The 23,075-nt window shown below is 31.9% G+C and overlaps 1 protein-coding gene across 1 annotated transcript; it reads right to left on the reverse strand.

Annotated features, from left to right (window-relative positions):
• Positions 1 to 1,461: 1,461 nt before the first annotated feature.
• Positions 1,462 to 22,011, reverse strand: LOC117238878 (facilitated trehalose transporter Tret1-like). Its single transcript, XM_033504088.1, has 7 exons — positions 21,977 to 22,011; positions 20,844 to 21,082; positions 18,907 to 19,160; positions 15,902 to 16,104; positions 9,885 to 10,083; positions 6,712 to 7,000; positions 1,462 to 2,322 (listed from the first exon to the last, which is right to left on the reverse strand). Exons 2-7 carry the CDS (start codon positions 20,914 to 20,916, stop codon positions 1,925 to 1,927), a joined length of 1,416 nt encoding a protein of 471 aa, XP_033359979.1. The 5' UTR covers positions 20,917 to 21,082; positions 21,977 to 22,011; the 3' UTR covers positions 1,462 to 1,924.
• Between the last annotated feature and the right edge of the window lie 1,064 nt (positions 22,012 to 23,075).

Genomic DNA, 23,075 nt, shown 5'->3' on the forward strand with positions numbered 1-23,075 from the left:
TATTTGAAATATTTGTACTGCCTGATTGTTGCTAGACTGTGGGTTATTATGTATTTACAGAAAATTTAAAAGCACAACAACACATAGAATGCATATACAATAGTATGGAAAATATATAAGGTGTACGATATAAGGATCAACATTTTTGTAGATACTTTTTTTTGTCCTATGAAGCGTTCAAGAGCCACATTGATCAACTTCATAAGTTGAAAAGTACAGAAAAATAATAATGTTACAAACATTATTTTTTAAATTCATCTTGTCATTCATTATTATTTGTGTCACCCTTTTTTCACAGTGTTTATGAAAATAAGTTATTTGTCTCTTGAAAATTAAACATTAATCGTGTATTTGTATAGTGAAATTAAGAAATTAACAAAAGGTTAAACTGATCAGTTTGACTCTTGAGAGCCTAACAAAAAATTTTTGCAATTCTAAATAATGCGCTAAACAAAAGAACGAAACTGAAAGATGAAAATGAAAGCCGAGTTTATTATCCATTACAATATGTTAATCTTGGATGAGAAGTTCGAGAATTTGTCAGAAATATTTTTTACGGATTGTTTAATTTACTAGTTTTCGATAAAATTATTGTATCGAATAAAAAATCATTTTCGTTTATTTTCTTTTATTACAATTTACAATGTCGATACTTTCTGTTATTATCATTATTTCGTAGTATTGGCGTCGCAATTAATTTTTCTTTTCGATTAAAAAGCAAAAACTGAACGAGGATACGCTGAAACGAACCGTATAATTTGAATAAATTCGATGAAGAAATCCAACGATGGCAAGTTACAATTACAAGCAAACAAGCAAATAATTGCTTGCAAGGTTTACGATTCAGCGGCGTTCAAAGTAACGGTATGTAGTTCCCTCAGTTTGAAACATTTTACGGTTCGAAGTGTAGAAACTAGAGAAAATACAATAAAAATGAGGGGAATTGTTTACGTCATGTGTATTATCAACACTTCCACAGTATTTCTGCTACTTCTTGCTAGTTTATGCGCAAATGCTTTTAACACTTTACCGAATTTATTGCCGAAAGTTTCGTAAAGGTAAGATTGAGTTAATATATCTTTTTGTGCCAAAGGAGGCAGATAAGTAATTTAGGTCGCCACTAATTATATGTCCTTCTGGATGAAAGTTCAGTAAAATTTAGTGAAAAAAAAGGAATAGAAAGAGATAGATATATTTTTTTATTAAAATTGTATAAATACTGTTACAACGAAAGGAAGCAGAAATAAAGAAAAAATTGAGTAATTTGGATCATAGAAAATAGAGAAATATTATTTTAATTAATATTCTACATTGAAATTGTTTCAAGCGTTTATAAAAAGTATAAGAATGGTAGAATCATATATTTTTAGCAATTTTTACGAAATAAAAAAATTAAATTATCGTTGGCCACGAGTAAGTAAATTGGAAGTGTAAAAGGCATGAAAAAATAATCCGAAAGAGTCAAGTTAAACAGTAACGTCTTTGCGGTTTATTTGAACCAATAATTACTATGTGTCCATTATACATACTTTTTTATAAACCAATCATCAGACTACGAATGTTTATGCATTTATAGGAAATCCGAAGATGCAGTAATACATATAATATATAAATATGTATAAAAATATCCGAAGTATAGTACTCATAATAATATCTAATGGGTGAAATAAATCTATTGAGTTCCGTTTCCTCAATTGTGTTCCTAAAACTATAAAACTGCATAAAAATCCGCAATCCATTATACAGAGATCCATTTCTATTTGCTTTAACTACAAAATGTCTTTAAAGATAGTTAAAAACACGTAATTTCTTGACCGAATCTGAATAAAGTACAAAAAAGGTGGGTTTTCACCTCGTTCAAGATTCAAAATACGAAATACGACTAAAAGAAATCCTAATTGTAATAAAAATTAGAGAACAACTATCAGGTTCTCGCTAGTTCTCTGTTAGACTCGATACGAAAGTTTTCTTGGATTTCTATTAGACTTTTGCCAGTGTTATCTTTAGCCACGATGGCACAGAATAGGCCTGTTAACCAGCATATGGCGGCAGAAAGCCACATGACTTTCGTGCCACCTAGGGAAATGATCATTTCGTCGAAAGTCAGCGTGGCCATCAGCGAGATTAACCATCCGAAAGCAACTGCAACGGAGACCACTGGTGTCTTCAGTTGTTCCGGAAGCGTGTCGCCTAACAGAGACCAGGAAATTGGTCCAAGACCTAGATTGAACGAGGCAAAGATCAGAGTGATCCATGTGGGCGACATCCAGAAGTAAATGTCGTCATTTTCGGGGTCAGCGTCGCGTAGGCTAAAGAACCAACCTGGAATAGACAGAAGAAAGGGTGTAAAAAGTAACGAGATATCGATTGGTAATTTAATGTTGATTGTAGATTGCTTGTCACGGTTCGTTCAATCAGGCTGAGCTAAATTAAATACATTTGATCGCTTTATATAACACAACTGTATATATACAAAAAGCAATTTATGTACACATACTCTTATCTTCCACTGAACCGTTTTTTTACCACTACTTACATTTAATTTTTATGGTATCAATATTTTGTAATCATATGAAATTTAATATATAAAATTTAATATATGGTCGTAATTAATCAGTATATAAACCATATAAGAAATATAACGGTGTACAAATATATTTCTTAATCGCTGTATATACTGGCGGACAAAGGAAAGTTTGAAATTGACACGGTATAAATTTTAGTAATTTTTGTACTAAAAATTTGTTACCATATTGGGAACAGTCATCCATTTTACAGTAGGTATGTATTATATTTATTCATTAGCCATATTAAATATAAATTCATATTGTAAAATCATGGTGTTTATTTATACTTCCTGTTTTATAAACTTTCTTTTTTCCGCCATTATAGTATGCATAGTGTGGCAGAGCGCGTGATGCAATTAACCAAGAGATTATTTTAGATGTAAAAGTAAGTGGAAAATCTGAAATAAAAATGGTTCATTCGTTTTAAGATTTCAAACTGGAAAACTTGTCAAATACGTATGAGCTTTGTCGGATTTGATTGAACGCAATTCCACAATCGCAAAGAGGTTACTGTATGTGCAAAAATAATAAATCGAAGACATAGAATAAAATTTTAGTATTTAAGTCTCATTTTCAAGAAAATCGAGCTCGAAAATTCTTCAAATACTAATTTCTATAAAGCGTGGTCAAGCTCGATTTTTCGAAAATAAAGCATCAACCAAAAAGAGTTTGTTCCACATTTTCTATTTATTTTTGAATGTACAATAATCCTTCTCCGATTATAACATATATCCTGTCATATCCTGTATGACACATTGTGAATTTAAAAAATGTATATAATACCAATACGTGTTTTAAATACTAAAATCTAGCTTGTTGATTGTTTTTTGTTGAATCGTATTGACAAGTTAAATTGAAAAGAAGTATCATTTAATTGCTTCATGATTTGCTATACTGTGAACATGTTCTAAACTTATGATATACGTGTATTACAAGTATTTCTTTAAAATCAATGGCTTTCCTCCTACATGGATCTAAATTGTCGATTGTTGTTTATCGAGCCTTTATAAGTCTCCAATTAAGTGCAAATAATATTTCCATAATAAAACCAATATTTCATTTTTTATTTTTATAAAATTAATGGGCTTTTCCTTATATTGATTGTTGGGTATATTTATTATATATTGAAATATGCAGGATAATGCCAGACAGTTGGTACAAATGGGCGACTCTACGTGAAAAAAAAAGTCGAAAATACTCGAAAATATAGAATACAATTTTTTCATATATTGTTTCGTCTTCAAGAAAATAGAGTTTGAAGATTTAACGAATAAACTTAAATTTGGCTAATTTCGGACTGAACAGGAGTAAATAATCAACATAATATTGTTGACTTATTTTTGTACGTAAATTCATCCACCTACTCGGTTGTACCACCGTCTGACATAATCCTGTACGCTTGGATTACGGAATTTGGAAATATGGTGATGTATAATGATTGAATTAAATGTAGACAACGTCGAATAAAAGATATTCCTTTTTGGAAAGAATGAATATTTTTATCCAGATTTTAAATTGTTGTAAGTTCTTTAACACGTTAATGAGTTGCGGTGAGGGTAAAAAATACAATATATGGCTATCCAAGGAATATTTTTTTTAAATGGATGTTTTCATCAGCATGTAGGTGTTTGATGGTATACTTTGTATACTTGAATTGTGTGTAAAGAATGGTCAATTAATCTTAAAAAATTAATACAAATATTTAAGATTTTCGAAAATAATGTAATATTTTGTTTTCTAAATTTGTAATTGTGTTTAAGCAAAAAATTCTGTTGTTTCCGATATTTAATTACAAAAGAGTACAACCTTGAACCATCACTTTAAATACCATTCCTGTTAAGAATTATTTTCATCTATTTAAATATTCTGAACAAATTTTATAGCATACACAAAATAAGAGCATAACACAAAAGGATGAAAACGTATAATAAATATATAATAGATACAAAAACAACACAGAATACAGTTGTTCTATGTCAAAGAGTTGAAATACGTTTTTTCTTTTAAATTTTCTATGAACGATTGAATCAACAATCGATACACGGTCTATTTTGATTTCTTAATACGCATTGTGTAGCTTGCTCCGGAAGTATCGCAGAAGAGGTCGTATTTTAAGCTGGACCGAAGCCAGCTAGCATCATAGATGCGACCATTGAACGAGTCAGTTTTTCTTAAGAAACTCCATCAGCTATGAATAAATAAAATCACACGGAACAATATTTATCAGTTGTATATTTATACCAAATAGACTAAAATGATTTAAACGAAATTGTACATGTACGTAATAAGCATCGATTATTCAAGGCAACTATCACTAATTAAATCACGCATCGGTCTAATTAATTTAGAACAAGTAATAATTATAGAATCGATCGGTGAAAATAACGTAGTGTGAAATTATAATTCATTCAAACTTATATTATTCAGAGTTCCATTCGTGTTTTGACATATATCGAAAATTTCTCAATTATTCAATGAAAAGAATGATATATTTGATTCAGTAATTTTAGATGATTTTTTCAGTTCGACATTTATTTACGATATAAAATCGTATTGATAAAGCGTAATGGCATCCAATGAAAATAAAACTAATACGTAAAATAACGTCGAAAATTCTACATCAAGGAGTAAGTATATACTGTGCAATAATTCATGGCACAGGTAAAGTTACGGAAATTCTATGCTTCAAAATAAGAATAGTAAGAATAATTAGAATATCAAAAATGACAAAATTGCGTTGGATGTTACGTTTTTGACAAAATCATGTTTCAAAGGCAATGTCACTTTACTACAGACAAATAAATAGATATCTTTTCTGAATCTCTCTCGAGTCAGAAATAAGAAGAAACAAATAAAAAATATACAGGGCATATAACTTTATCACCTGAAATATTTCCGTTGTAATACAACATTTGAAAAAATGTTTTCTAGAAAAGTTGCATAGTTTGACAGGCAGCAATGTATAGTAAAAATAGTTTTATTGTGTTGAAAAAAATTAACGAGAAAAAAGATCAACTTAGTTTTTTTTTAAATAGAATGTTACATTTCGTTTATTTGCAAATGATAGCCATTTTGAAGACAAATTCAACAACTTATGTGTAACACTAAGTACTTTAGTGTCAGCGAATGTTATATATCCAATTTATATTTAATTCCATATACATATAGTTTCTATTTAACTTGTGGCAGCAACGGTAGTCAGCAGTGGCAGTTCTGCTACTTTAGGAGCGAGAAGGTTATACCAAAATGAAGTACATATTTATGAAACGCCGACTTTAATGCAATGTGCGTGGTGTGGCGAATATCTTTGTTTCAAATTCAAATAATTTTATGAGGAATATGATTACTGTAACAATTACAAAGAATGGTTTTTATTATTTTTGTCGTTTGCTACCTACGTAACTCTTTGGTATGTAAAAATATACAAAAATAAAATGCAAATATTTATTCATTTCATTAATGGAATTGTTATTACTGTTATAATTAAACTTAATATTAATAATTTTCATGTAAATGAACTTCACGAAGTCATTTACAGATATGAAGAGAGAGCAGATAGAAGAGGGTAGATAGAAGTATTTCAGCATGTATAGCAAGAAAAAATTTTGTTAGGAGATGTTGGGGGAGATTAACTCGAAAATAATGGATGTTTCAAAATCTTTTTTTTTAATTTAGTAAATAGAAGAAAACATTATAATTCCTGTTTAAACTCTCTTCAACTACCTTTCACCGTTTTTCAGATATTTCTCGAAAGATCGAAAGAAATTCAGAATTTCCTTTTTCGTAAAATACCTTAAGAATGGTGAAAAATATCTAAAGAGAGTTTAAGCAATTATTTTATTGTGTTTACTAAATTAAACGTAAGTAGTAAATTTCAAGTTACTTCAATAATTTATCTTATGTATAAAGATAATAAAAATATTATTTATCTAAGTGAAATAACAATTAAAATTAATTAATTACAACAAAAGAAGAATCAAAGTCCCGAAAAATTATCCCTCTGAATGAAATATCATGAGTGGAATTACAATTATAAAGTAGTGCTAGTAGATTATGATATTTCGAGTAGCATGAATTACAAAACGCTGTTCTATCAAGGATATTTCCGATTTCGCTACATTATGCATTTGAGAATGGTATTTACCTAGCAGTATAAGGAACAATCCCATGAGAAGGGAGGAGAGGGTGAGGAGAATTCGTCGTCCAAGTACGTCGACGAGGAACGCAGCCAAGAGAGATACCAATATTTGAACGGCACCGACGACCAACGTCTGTTCGCTTCCGGTTAGTTCACCGGAACCGCTGGTGTCGAAGAGGATCAGGGCGTAGAAAATCATCATATTGATGCCACACAAGTGTTGGGCCAGGATTACTCCAAAGCAAGTTGCGATGGAACGAAGTACTCGGCGATTTCTTACCAACTTCAAGCTAAACTGATATATCGAAAAAATCAGGTAATAATTACTTAGTAATTAAGCACAGAATTTGGAAACAATTCAAATTACTTAGTAATTACTTAGTAATTAAGCACAGAATTTGGAAACAATTCAAATCTTAGCGTCGGAAATAGCGATTGGCGTTATGTTCGAGTATGTTTGGATATTAATTAACATGAATAAAATGATTCATTATTATTGACTGAATTGAAATTAAAAGATTGCAAAAAATATATGAATAACTGATCTAGGAATTTGGGAAAGCAAGATATTGTAAAAATTGAGTCGCATAAATATATGGTTGATGTCTTATATAGATTAGAAAATCTTCAATTGTTTGAGATTAATATACAAAGTCAGTCTTAAAATATCAACTATTTGTGTGACATATCCAATAATCTAAGAAAAAATATTTGACATAATAATTAATTAGCCGTGACTTGCATTTTCGATAAAAAGTTAAGATCAACCTGATTTTTTTAAATGGCACTGTGTATTTGCAAAATGGATAGGATTGTAGCTGACGCCAAGTGGAATTCATCGATCTACTATACTATGACTTTCATGTGACCTCGACTTCAGAAACTTTGGCTTAAATAAAATAATTTTCCATATTAGCGTTTCTAATCATTGAATTAAAGTTTCTGAAGTCAAGATCATGTGAAGGTCATAGCGCAGTACATCGTTGAATTCATCTTGGTGTTAGCTACAACTCTATCAAATCACAAATACAAAGTACAATTTGCAAAAATCGAGATGACTGATTCTTTATTGGAAAAGGAAATTTTGGAAAACATTTTTTATTGTAACTTCTAACAAGTCGAAGCTAATTAACTTTTCTTTCAGAGACATTTTTTTGTTAAATTATAGGAAATGCGACAAAAACCTGGTGTGTATTCTTAACACTTTGACTGCCACGTTGGTCATATATGACCGGCTATGGTTTCTTCTGTGACGTCACAGTGCTCATTAGTGGCCGGAGCGCTTGAACTTCTTACAATTGTAAAAATTGAATGAAAATCGAATATAACCGATAAATAGAAGATGCTTTGGAATAAAAAGTGTCCCATTGAACAATTAAACATTTTTATTAGAATATCAATAAAAAAAAAATGAGAACAAATCTTGCATCTAGCAGTGCACTGTGTTAAATCACTTTAAATATGAATGTGGCTCATCAATACAATCTGGACAATAGGTGGTTACTTTTTTCCTCTGATTCTTAGCAATTTTTTATCCTAATTGGTTAACATTTTTTATACCACTCTCTGCAAAATTTTCGTGCCAGGTACGCTTGCCCTTCTTTCTTCTGCATTTCGTGTCGCAATCCTTGCCGAATAAGTATATTTGACGGTTCTGGTGAATGGCACTGTGTAAGGTGCATTGCGAGTGCCATTTTAAAAGCTGACACCTTGATTTTTGTTTTTGTTGCTTGTTTATACAGTCTCATTGCGTTTGAAATTGATGTATTCAACAATAACTCTAAAGCTAATTTTACATACCACTTGAGGATTTTTCTATATGATGTAGAATATGCTATCATTTGATCTGGTAAATTTATAGCACATTTTCCTCTGTTGTAATCTACCACTACCATTGGTTTATTACAAACATAATCTTTTTTGCGGACTTCTACAATTTTAGCCGAATGTTTCATCGAAATCGTAAAAATGTCACGCTTGTCTCTCCACCTTACTATTATATATAGAGTGAACAAATACTGTTTACTAATATCTTCTAAACGTTATATCCTGGACGTTTTGCTTACGACTAAATAACGAATGCGAATGGTTTGTTGAAATAAACGAAGCCTTGTTATAATATGTAGCTATCAACTGTTACCAAGGCACCACGGTGGTCACCCGTGATCACCAATAAGATAAACGGTCCATTAGGGAAAAATGTTGTCTTACATTATGAATTTATTATTATTTTGCCATTATATGCTTTGAATAATAAAAATATTCCCGTGGCGTTCTGAGCGAAATATGTGATTTCGGCGTGGCAGTCAAAGTGACTTATGTCTTGTCAGAAATAAACAAGTGTTTGGTACATAATGTATATACAATAGTTAATCATGAAAGTATCTCACTTATCAAAGGAACTAAAAAGCTGCTGACGATAATTAATATCGTACTTATCGTTTATATTTTCGACAATATTATGTATATTTACATATCAATACAATTATTATTAATATATGTATGAAAGCAATTGGACAAGCTAAAACATTTACCTCACAAAAATTTTAGGATGGAACTACATCAGAAATGTTGTGTTGTAAAATATTTAATAGACTTTTACAATAAAAGTTATACATGTCCTGTCTTGCGGTTCCTTTAACGTATTAGGTTGTGATATTAAAAATTTGTACTTGTTTCAATTAACACCAAGGACATAGTAAGCACTATTGACATTGACCTACAATATATTAATTATAATATGAAGTTGATTTGCATGAGTTCATGTAAATAGAACAGATGCAAGTAATATTTGTAACATTGTATTTTATATTCTTTTACTTCTTCGTTTTTAATATAAGTGATGATTAATATGCCAAACAAATTTGTACAACTGCCGCTTTTATTATAATTTTCAATACTGTATATAGATTTTTAACTAATTGTATATACATTGTGATTTATGGAATCGCTAAAATAGTCGCAAATGTAATAAAGTCAAATAACAAAATATTTCTATCAAATAATGTTATTATATGTGTTAATAATATATTAAAATTTATTATTTCTAAAATAAAAAATTTAGATGAGGAACGGATTATGCCTATTTTCAACTTTCCACAAAAAATAGATCCCAATCTATTCCATTTGTTATTCCACAAAATGATTAGCTTACATAAGAAGAAATCGATTGTTTGTACCTTTTTCGAGCTAGTCGCAAGAATGAGACGCTTCGTTTCGCTGATTTCGTGCTGGACATCGTAAGTATCGCCGCGATACCATCTCAAGGACTTTTCTGCATTGATCTCGTCGTTCCTCGACAAATAGTAGAGCGGACTCTCAGGTAATAATTTTACTGGCGCGATCGAAAGACACGCGAGCCCACAAATTGCGCTGTACCTTTACGAGAAAAAGAATTAATTTACATGCAGTTCCCAGAGAAATCGAACCGCTCAAATCAACCTTCATTTAATAAAACATGTCCCGATTGAGAGGAAAAAATCTTGGATTGTTTGAAGGAGTAATTTGAAAGAAACAGGAAGAATTTATTTCTAATGTTTTTATTATTGTTCTTCTGAATATACAGTGGCTCGCAAAAGTATTTAAACATTGACAAAAACTTCTATGAATATATTACGTATGTTACACAAATCATTTTAAAATTTCACTAGCACTGTAATAAGATAGGACTATCATAATTATCGGTAAAATTTGAAACCAATGTGAACATATATATTGAAGTTGTAAAATATTTATTAGAAGCGTACGCAATGCAGAAATTCTCGAAGTAGTTAAACAATCAATTATTCAATAAATTAATACGACACAATATTTAATGGAATCATCTGTAACACTTATTATGCTTAAGATGTCTGATGCATTTTCATGTACTATACTAATTTTTTACTAAATATATGTTTGCAGTAAATATTTTATAACTTCTGTATACATTTTCAAATTTGAGCAATATACTTATGCTAGTTGTCTCATATTATAACGTTAAAAATGTTGTTGCTAGTAATTGGAGATATTGATGCAACTCTAAACCGACAATTAAAAAGAAACCTTAAAAATGTTTTATTTAAAACTCACAATTATATACATAAAAGTTTTGTATGTTAATTGTTTCAAACCTTTCTTGAGTCACTATATAAATTTGAACAAAATAGTTAGTGTAGTAGAATTATGGACACATTTCTAACAAAGTCACGTTTTAAAAAATGCGACATTGATTAATTAATTGATTCGTTCACAGGCAATTAGTATTTTAGTTTACAAAAATTATTATTACTGAAATATTTACTGTGCCAGATATATTGATTGTATTTCAACCAACAAAAAGACAATGTTAAAATGGATTGTTTGACGAATTAATCAATCCTAATAATTATTATCAGGAAACAGACAATTAACTACTCATTTTTAATAAAACGAGGTTAAGAAATTAGTTCTTCTTGTGCAATAACGTATATAAGTTTTTGACAAACCGATTTTGTTTAGTATTTTTAATATTTGAAATAATTGAAAAATAATTATTAACAGTTTTTTCTATTAATAGTATGCCAATTCTCTGATATTTATAATGAAATACAAAAATCTAGGTTAACTTCAACATGATTTCTTTGTTTATTTTCTCAATAAAAACAAGTTTCCGTAAAATAATTTATATATTTTTGTGATTTATAAATATCTTATATATTTTAACGAATCAGTTGATGTATAATATGTTATATTCCGAGCTAATAAAGTTATTCTTATGGTATTTTGCGACTAAATTGCATAAATCGTGAAAAATAATTTGCATGAATGAACTTTGAAACAAATAACAAAGAAAACAAAAAATCAATCAACATTTTTAAGCTCGTTCATCTTACAGTCATATATTTTTAAAGGTTTTTAAATATCAGATATTACGAAAATACTACACTTCCAAACCAACGTTGACCAGTAAAGCATAGCAAAATTCGCATAATCGTGCGTTATATAATCGTGCAATTTAAGCTTCGATTTAATTAAACTTTGTCAATTAAAATCGCGAATAAACCACTTAATTTTACTTATCGCAGTGTTAAATTGAGGCAAAATGAAATTGCATCAATGTTACACAACCAACTACGATGGAACGAGTTTTCATAAAATGGGTGAAAATAAACTTGTTTTGAATCATATAGTGTTACATCGCGCGACACTCTACTTAGACCAGGCCACACACCGCGGGCAAGATGTCTGCTCATCCTTACTGCGTACCCTCAATAGTCTCAGGGACCCATCATAAATCGCATTAATTTGCTAGCTGAGGTCTTCAGACCGAACAAATATCTTTCTATCGAGGGCGGCTAAGATCCTTCCTAGTCCACCAACCTTCTTTTATCCAATCAGAAGCAATGTCTATTGCCCTCACTTTCCTAACCAAAAGTGTCATCAACAAATCCGATAATCCCGTGTGCTAGACACACACATCATTAGCTTTCCTCCGATACAGCATCGTCACTGTACTTTACTTATTCTTCATCGTTAGAATAGTCAACATGTCATTACCGGGTTACTCTCCTTGAATACATACTCAACAGTGTACCCCATAAGTGTTGGAAATATAAAGTTTGTTAATTCTGTTAATATAAAGCCTGTTAATCGCAGCGTTATACTACCTTAACCACCCCTATTATCTCAACGGAAGTCAGGGGATCGATCTATTCGCGGCGTCGATTATTATAATCGTAACGGGAATTTACGACTCCCGTTGACGTGTTTCCTTGCGATTGCGTCTCCCTGCGATTGGTCGAAAATACATGGTCCTTCGAGCCGGATCACGTGCCAGTGAAAGGTGCACTTACCAGTGACCATACAGTGCCACGTGTTTACATCAAACCAGCAACGGAAGCGTTATCACTCCATCGAAGTCAGTAACGTCAGGAACGTTATCTTCGAAGAGGCATAACCCATCGGTCGAGACACGCTCCCAGGCAGCGTCCCGCCGTAGCTGGACATTCAATAAGTAAAAGGTTAGAATAACTACAATCTAACTACATTAATAATCATACCGACCCCAGCAAAGACCAACGGCATACGTAGAAAGCGCGATAGACTGTTCGAAGGCATTCCAAGGATCACAAGGGAAGCCATCGACAAATACGAGCAGTCCAACATGCAAGAGGTTGAATATTTAAAATCATACCATGCTCTACTTGTGAATGGTTTGGAACGATTTAACCTATTCCAATAAGAGTTAGATGAACTCGATCCAGATGAACAAACGTCAAACAGGAACTAGAAGCGTTCAACGCTGCCGTTTCCCTGGACATTAGAATAAGGGAGCTCATGAATGGCAAGCGATCAGTTGCCCCGTCGACCCCCAAGCACAGCAGTAACCCGTCTAATTATTTTCAGGGTCGTAACGACAATTTAAGTAAAACCAGCAACGCTATTCTAACTCCGCCGACGGAGAACATCGCATCGACTCGAACGCCGATCCCGTCGCACGATATGCGGAGCTTATCGCGTGACACTCACAACGTGTCACCTATACACGACCTGACGACAACCACGTTCATATCGTTAGCATCGCAACAATCTGATTCAACGCCACAAAACGCCTTGAATCAGCCAATCGCTCAAGATTCTCTGGACCAGAAGGAACTGAATCCCGTCCAGGACAACAGCGGTCATACTCCGCCGACGGAAAATTTCGCGTCGAATCTAGCGCCGATACCGTCGCCTGACACGCAGATCTCGTTGCATAACACGCGCGACTCATTGCATGAAACTCGCAACTCATCGTCTTCACGCGCCTTGAAGACAACTCCGCACGATTCTCTGGACCGGCAGAGAGAGAAAACCTCACCAGGCGACAAGCCGTTGCAGACATTGATCTTTCCGAATCCGTTACAGAATGGGCGATGCTCTGTAACTGTAATTCACAACGAAGAGAGTAACGTCAAGGACACCGAAGCCAATTTAGAATCGAAACCTACGGCAGACTCTCCGAAATCCACGTTGATAGAATTATCTAGGAACAGGCGTTCCTCGACCAAACTTCGACGGTTAATAACTTGTCCTGCATAACGTCATATGTAACACCTGCCATAAACATCGTATCGGACATTCTCATTCATTCTCCGGGACATTACGTGAAGATTCCTCCTTCTCCATGGCCCAGAGGGGTCGCACCTGCGAGTGACCCGAATCGAAATAATATCTACATTATTGCCATCGTGACTAATCACTGATATCGATAGCTTTCAGAACACCCCTTCGGATCTCAACGATTGTCCACTGAGCCCACAGATCACTACATCGGATAAGTCTCTGATTTTGCCTTTTGCGGATAATTGGACCACGCCGGTCCAACCACCAAGCATCATCAAGAAGACGCGATACGGATGGGTCAGCGAGGGGAGCCTTGCCCCCCAATCAACCATAGACTTTCATCACGTCTCCACAACGCATTTACATGCGAATTTAACTTGCCGTTGTGAAATCGACGAGATGTATAACGACACCTTCTAGGCCGAGATGTTCCACGGTACTTCATGGGCCGAGGTAACCTATAAGGTAGACAACATATCTTGAACGCAACGGGCTTTCGGCCGTATCATCGAATTCACCCTGGCGACGACGGCCTCATCCAGACCACCACAATTCATCCGGCAACGAGCATCGTGGATCGAGGTGCCACGCAGCTCGCCCTACTATCGAGCCAACCCGATCCAGCAGAATGCGGACAACCAGCAATCAACAAAGAGTCGGGCGGCAGCTTCAATTAATTCTACCTTTGCATGAATTTTGATCGGTACCCTCTACGGGTAACGGGGGGAGGATGTCACGTCGGGCGGCAGTCTACCTAGACCAGGCCACACACCGCGGGCAAGATGGGAACCAGATGTCCGCTCATCCTTACTGCGTACTCTCAATAGTCTCAAGGATCCATCATAAATCTCAGTAATTTGCTAGCTAAGGTCCTTCAGACAGAACAAATATCTCTTGTTTCTAAATCGCTTTCTAAAGATTATTGTCTACTACGGCTGACACGGGAAAGTTAGTTTTTTTTCACGTATGACACTTCACACTAGCAACTTTCTATCGAGGGCGGCTAAGACCCTTCCTAGTCCACCAACCTTCTTTTATCCAATCAGAAACAATGTCTACTGCTCACTTTCCTAACCAAAAGTGTCATCAACAAATCTGATAGTCCCGTGCGTTAGACATTAGCTTTCCTCCGTTACAGCATCGTCACTGTACTTTACTTATTCTTCATCGCTAGAATAATCAACATGTCATTACCAGGTTACTCTCCTTGAATACATACTCAACAGTGTACCCCATAAGTGTTGGAAATATAAAGTTTGTTAATCCTGTTAATATAAAGCCTGTTAATCGCAGCGTTATACTACCTTAACCACCCCTATTATCTCAACGGAAATCAGGGGATCGATCTATTCGCGGCGTCGATTATTATAATCGTAACGGGAATTTACGACTCCCGTTGGCGTGTTTCCTCGCGATTGCATCTCCCCGCGATTGGTCGAAAATACATATAGCATTGCAGAGAATTAATTTTACCTCTGGCAATAAGTTTTCAATCAAACGTAACAATATTGAGCTAACTAAATCTACTGAAATTTGTGTATGAGAGATATAAAGTTCATGCATATGAAATATAAAATAGAACGGTACAAAAATAAAACACGTATGAAAGTTAACTCGGTGATGTGAAATAAAAAATTACGATTTTCATTTATGTTTCAATAAAAAATAGTAAATAAACAAAATATTATCGAGGAAAAGAGTAATTCTGAATAGAGTTTTCGTTCGTGATATACAATAATCATTTGAAAACGTGCCAGATTTTATTAACAATTATTTTCTTCTTGATAATAAATGAAAATTTTGATTATTTGTTTTGTTGGCCGATTAAAGTTCCCGCGCATTTTAGGTTTATACCATCAAATTTGATATTTTATATGCAAATTTTAGTATTTCTGGTTTACAATAAGTAGGTACTATCGCGTGTGATCGAAACTTTATTGCCAGGGATAGTACACTGTTGAAAAATTTGTGAATCAACATAGTGACACAAATGTAATAACAACCATGGATATAAAAAATTACTGATAAATGAAATGTAACGATGTCATAAATTAAAAAAAAAATTATGCTAATTATAAAAGTATCAAATTTTTTTTTATTACAGATAAAATATTGTGTAATATTCGTATACCTCCACACAGTTTCAACTTCAGTGATTGCGTGAGCTACGTAGAAAGCGTACATCACGCCACAGTTAATAAGAAGTTGAAAGAACGCGAGCAAACGCCCTCGAGTTTCTTTGCTTGCTATTTCGGCCACGTATATCGGCGTCAGAACACAGAATACACCGCCACAGATGCCACAAATAAATCTTCCAATAAGGAATAATACAACCTAGAAACATAATTTTATTAATATTGCAAACGTAATATCCCAAAAAGTTTGAAAGAAAAATATTGTTTTGTTGTAAGTTATCTAAAAAGAATGATAAAACAAAGGATTTGATATACACATCTTCAGTGATATACAGGGTGGTTGGTAACTGGTGGTACAAACGGAAAAAGGGTGATTCTACTCGAAAAAAGAAGTCGAAAATATAGAACAAAAATTTTTCGTTTGAGGCTTTGTTTTCGAGAAAATCAACTTTAATTTTCGCTCGGTACGCGTGCGGTGCGTTATAACGGATCTCACTGTAGATCGTTATCTCGATGGAAAAATTAAAAAAAAAAATTTTTTCAATTTTTATTCTATATTTTCCACTTTTCTCGCGTAGAATCACCCCTTTTCCGCTTGTACCGCCAGTTACCAACCACCCTGTGTATACTATTTATGTATGTATATATTATGAATATGTATTATTTACTTCGAAATCTTTTTGAAATGAGTAACCTTATGGAAGTAAAACATTTGTTTATTGAGAATTGAATATTATTCACGTACATATCGAATGAAATCAAGAAATTAAAAATGAGTTGAGCTTAATTTAGCTTCTAAGAAGCTGATATATGAGATATGTACAAAATATAGTTTCAGTTAAATAAACACAAGTACCTATTCATATGTTTGCCACTGCCTATGCAGTATTCCATTTTATATAATATAGTTTTTATTCTTTCTTATCACTGAATTATTGTTTTATGTATAGCAATTGCTTTTATTTTGAACAAATTAAAAAGTTATTTAATTCTTCAATTTAAGTTACTGTAAAATATGCAACTCGTCTAGTTGGAATAATAATTAAGTACTGTAGTATCGTTATTCATTAAGAATAATTATAATTCACCATTGATATATACGTTACGTTGCTATGATTATGTTATTGTAAGTATACTGTTGACGCAATTGCGTTTTTGTTCTTGTGCATCCCGAAGAAATACTTTATGTTAGAATATAATATAAAATATTAATATGACATTAAACCTATTATTTTCCTCCTTTTATTTCATGTAAATATACACGTGTACGTAATTTTTCAAATATTATATTTGATATCTCTCAATTTCTTTTTCCTTATTAAAAATGAAAATAAATAAATTGTGTTACATTTCAAAAATATGTATCCTAATGTGTCAAAGAATTCGCAGAGCTAACGTTTTTTTATAATATTTTATATATTATTTGTTAACAAATTATTGTGCAAGAGAACAGTGAAAATGGAATTTACAAAATAGAATCTTACATACATATTTACACAGAATATCTTTAATTTATAGTATAAACAGTATCGGTAGGTTCTACAAGTATGACTCGAAATAGTACGAAAATCAGGAATTGCTAAATTGCGTTGAAAGCTTCACTTTCAAGAAAATTGAGTTTGAAAATTTCGAGTACACGTGAATGTGCCAAATTTTTTACTAGATGAAAGTGAGCAAGCGGCAAGAAGTTATTTTACATGTGAAAATAAATCAAAAACATAGAATAAAATTGTTTTATTTAGAGCTATATTTTGGAAAAAAATTGTACACGTCCCTGACAAAATTTTGCGTTACTTGACAAAATCGATTTTTTCGAAAACGAAACGAGTCATTCTACATTTTCGACTTTTTTTCGATTTGTAGAATAATCTGCCAATTGTCTACTCCCATCCAGTGAAGAATTATTCAAATACAGGTACATTTGACAAGTCTCCAAAATATATCTTTTATTTGATTGATTTTCATCTTATTTTAAACTATAGAATTTCCTTAACTATATTCGTGTCATAAATTGTGGGCCACTCTGTAGATATATTTTTTTTCAAACATATTTTTTCAGCTAAAATTTAGCAGGTAGATTTCATTATGAACTCTTAACTTTTATAAAACTCGGAAAATTTTAAAACACAGTAGTCTTCTACTATCCGAATATTCTGAAATCCGAACAGAACGTCTGCTAGTGACAGATGGTTCTCTCTGTTATAATAATTATTATTATATGTAAAACTATAACCGCAAATGAAAATGATAAGAATTCACGTTGAAGATTTATATACAAGCTATTAAAAAACTATTGGAAATTAAATATTAAAGTAAACTGGCAACTTCTTTGACTTCTATCTTTGATCCTTATCTTTGATCTCTATCTTTGATCTCTGTGTCTATTTGAACAAGTGAAATTTAATATCAGAAAAGTGATTGTTCTTTTAGGCTACGGTTATATCGGATGTGCCTAATTCGCCGTCCGTATACGATCGTATATATACGAGCGAACCAAAGTTCAAAATAAATGAAAATGGTTGTACTGCAATATCTGTACAATGTACACATTGGTCTTCCGATCAATTTGGTTTCCTCGCCCGACTTCTTGCGACTAAGGATAGGTGACTTAGATTTTTCGAACGAACGACTATTTTATTTATTAAGTGTTCCTTTAGTTTCATGACGTAGAATATAAAAATATGTTTCAGAAATTATTTGATTAATTCTACAATTTTTGGAACAAGCTACAATAGTTTTCTTCTAAATTTCTTCTTCCTTCTTATAAAGAAACCATTTTATTTTTTTGTTTTAATTTTCTATTTATTGATACGAATTTTTAATAAGAGCTTATCTAAGAAACAGTAAGAATTTGCTAAATCCATGTCCATTTCGTACAATGTGTATCACAAAACTGATCGACTGAATACGCATCTAGTATAATAATATATATTATACTATATATCATATGTAATAGGGTAAGCTTTATTGCACTTTTGAAATGAGATCATCGCACACTAACCTTCTGTCCACGATGGCTGATCATTAGAATCCATGTGAGAAGAAGAACCGGCATCGTCCAGAACATGATCTTCGTTCTAGGGACTCGTCCTGCAATAAACATCATCGATATCGCTCCTATACAGATGCCACCATTTAAAATGCCCCCGATCAATCCGATTTCAGTTACAGTGGCATCGAAATAATTCCTCAGTACAACACTAGCCTTTGAATTCCAACCTAGTGAGATGCCAAGCGCAAAACCGCCCAGGGACGCTGAAATTTTACCAAAAAACACAATTTTCAACTCTCTCATTCCCCTTTTCTCTTTTCTTTCGTCCCTCAAGTTTTCTTTCCTTTCTTCCATTTGTTTTTCCGTTCATCGCGCTAATTATGTGTTTTGCGGTTAATTTACTCGCGAATCTTGACGAGGACCACACTCGTAGAAGAAAAATGTGTCTTTTTATCATTTTTAATTTTTCTAGAGTCGAGGAGAAAAGGGAAAATTGGATGATGAGCACAGTGGGTCAGACTTTCTCAACGTGCTATGTTTTGTGCACGCGTTTTCCTTTGTTGACAAAGTCGGTTGTATCTGACGGACGTTAGGTGGTTAAGCATATACAGATGTTCTCATGCATATGTTAAGTTTATGCGTGATAAGCAGGTTGTGGATGTTTATGTATTTATGCAAAATTTATTAAAATTATATAAATGTCACGAAATGCATGTAATGTGAAAAATATATGGAATATTTAAGGCAAATTATTCATACTAATAATTGTTATTAAATGAAGCGAATATTTATTTAGGTGCTATTATTTTAGTTAAGTCTACAAGAATATGAATTTGCATAATCGTCTGCAGTATAGTAACGAACTTGGAAGTCGTCTGGTATATATATGATAATGAGCTATTTAGTTAGTATGAGTTAAACTGTGAAATATGGAATTTCTTGTACTAAATGTTAGAACAGACGATTCAATTAAGAAAACCGATTTATTAGTGGAAGATAAAGGGACATCTTATTCTTTATATAGCTTTTTTTTACCAGAAAGCTTCAAAAGAAAATACGGACAGCATTTTACAAATATTTACATTACTATTCATATTGTAACATACAATAGTAGATTTCAAGGAAATGAAAAATCAAAAATGTAATTTGAACCACGAATAAAAAAGTTATATTGTACAAGTTGAAAAATATTATAAAATAAAATGCACAATAAGATATTGCAATAAAATAATTATGCGTTTAATATAAGATGTTTATGAATTTCTCTAGCAAGACCAAATATTTAGTTTTTAAAAATGATCTTTCCTTATTCTTCGATCTGATGAATCGTTTTACAAGTTACAGATTCTGTTACTTGAAATTCACAGACATGTGTCCATAGAAGCTTCTATATAAAGGTATAATATACAAAGTACCACAATTGTAATAAGTAAACAAATGAGGTATATCAAAATATATGCCAACACGTAGTTAGGTACCATATTGTTTGGATTCTTAAAATATCTATTTAAAAATAAGAAAGAACTTAATTCTGATAATACATAATTTAATCATTTGTTCGTATCGTTATTTTTTCGTTTATTCCAAAATATTTAATACAACTGTCAGTCAGAATATTTAAAAATCCAAGTTTACTAACAAGTATATACAATCAAAAATTGAAGAAAACAATACTTCCAACTTCTTTTATAATTTTTATAAGAAATATAAAAGCTATAAATAGTTAATAATACAAATAAATCTAGATGGAGAATTAACAACTGACATTTGTATTGTGAAATTTAAAAAATTATTTATTGTTTCGACAAATCAAATCAAGAACTAACTTCCAATGATTTAAAACAAATTTCTTACAATTTTAATAGATGATCGAAAGCTTCTTCAATTTAAAAGATTGTTGTATTAGGAATTTGAATTTGACAAAGATGAAAAAGAGGTTAGCTCACCTACGAAGGCTCCGAGATATTGGTTTAATTTTCGGATCTCGAACACGTTGTCGTTGATCGATGCGGTGGTCATGGTCTGTTGAGAATGATATTTCTTTTTAAATAATTTTGCGTCGTCGACGATGGAAAAACAAGTCGGCTCTATGAAATGAGATCGTAGTCGAGCCGAGTTCCGATTTCGACGTGGCACAATATCGACTTGGGATCTCGTAAAATCAATCGTAGTCGCCGTTCGTTTTCTGAAACAAAACATAAATCGTGTTATGCCATTTGATCGAAGATTTAATCAGGGTTATATACTCGTGAGCAGCAGTTTCTTCCGAAATATTTCAATAGTTCTTTTTCTTTTAACAGCAGTATTTATTCACCATTTATACTTCACTAATATATTAATATTTCGTCAATACTTTCTTAGAGAAAGATCTATTTTTTCTAATTATAGCCACTCAAATGAGGTTAGACTCCATCGAGGTTAATTGTTGATTTTCGAAAAATTAAACTGCTAACATACATATGTACATACATAGAAGTTCATGGAAACTTACAAATTATAATATAGTATAACATATTTCTTATATTTGTTAGATTGATTTGTTATGTTTTAGTATTTCCGTCATTGTCCTTCATTGTATTTTTTTCAGTTTTTCTGGAAGGCAAAAGTATAAGCCTTTTCTTATATCGTCATCGACATTTCAATAAATTTTATGAAATTCTTCATTTACCTTATCTTTAATTTCTTCCGCAGGATATTTATTGCTTGTGGAAATTTCTATAAATAATTTTATATGTTCTTTACAATTATTCTTTTGTATTCTTTATGGGTATATATCATATTATATTATATGTATATACTTTTCAAATTCATATATTTTTCTCATATACTTTTACATTATATATGCATATATTATTTAATTATCTTATGATATATATATATGTATAATATTATTTTTATATTACTTCCTCTTTGTTATACTATTTATGCATTTGAAAATATATTTATATTTGTTTACTTCAAACTTCTATTTGAAAATTTCTTTCTATTATTGTTATATATTTATTGTTTATTATTCCTGAATAGCAATTGTGTATACTAGTGGTATTGAACATGTGTAATAAAAAGATTCCATATTTACCCGATTATTTTGAAAATTTGTATAGGGAGATTCGTTTCGGCGCTTTTTAATAATGGATTCGCAATACGGGACACTTCATTCGAAAACAAAACAGTTTCAGAGATAATTATAATGATCAATAGTCGTAAAATTTATCACGTGATACTCGCGCGTTTGTATTATACGCGTAACACGCGTATTAAAATTAACTGCGCGTACGCGTATAATTCATTAAAATTTATTTTGAAATTGATCGCCACTCCACAGTCCCACGTACGCGCGTGAGAACTCCATTAAAATTTATGTCAATGTCAAAACCCTACTCTACACAATTAACAAATACTACGCATTGCGTTGCTTGTGTGCTTTTACAATGCACGCGGAAAATTTATCGCTAACGATCAGATTTTTAAATTTTTAATCAAATCTGTTACAAATGATGCTAAACGAAAGACGTGCATTCAGTTAAAAAAGCGCTGGAACGTTTAATCTCGCATAATTATTTTATCAACTATGGAAATATTATTTATAATGATATTAAATTTTAGTGAGTAAATTTATATTGTATTTGTTTGATTTATGACGTTTTACGTAGAGTGTTACGTTCAGATCTAAATAATATAAATGTAATTCTGCCAAGTCGCTCATGATCTTAGTAGTCAGTGCGACTATAAACCTGAAATAAAAAAAAATTCTAAACAATGTCGTTCTTTGAGATAAATTTTTAAAAACGGTTTTAAGAAAAGGGCACTATTTATCTATTGTGATATACAGAACACGACAAGATATATTTGAACAAAAAGTACTCTACATAAAGAGGAAAGTCAAAAAACCAAAATAAAATTTTTTCATTCCGATCTTTGTTTTCAAGAAAATCGAATTTGAATGCTCATTAAGTACATATGAATTTGATCAATGGCGATTAAATCCGAGCAAGCAACTGGACAAGGAGTATTCTGCATGATAAAATAAGTCGAAAATGTACAATACAATCCCCCTATTTAAGATCTTATTTCCTAAAGAATCAGCATACGCGTTGCCAATGAACTTTCGAATTTGACTTTAAATTAAACAACTGTATACTACATTTTTTTAACTATGTTTACATATAGAATAATCT

The sequence above is a fragment of the Bombus vosnesenskii genome, unplaced genomic scaffold, assembly GCF_011952255.1.
Source record: "Bombus vosnesenskii isolate JDL3184/JDL3185 unplaced genomic scaffold, Bvos_JDL3184-5_v1.1 scf7180000013678, whole genome shotgun sequence".
NCBI classification, from domain to species: domain Eukaryota; kingdom Metazoa; phylum Arthropoda; class Insecta; order Hymenoptera; family Apidae; genus Bombus; species Bombus vosnesenskii.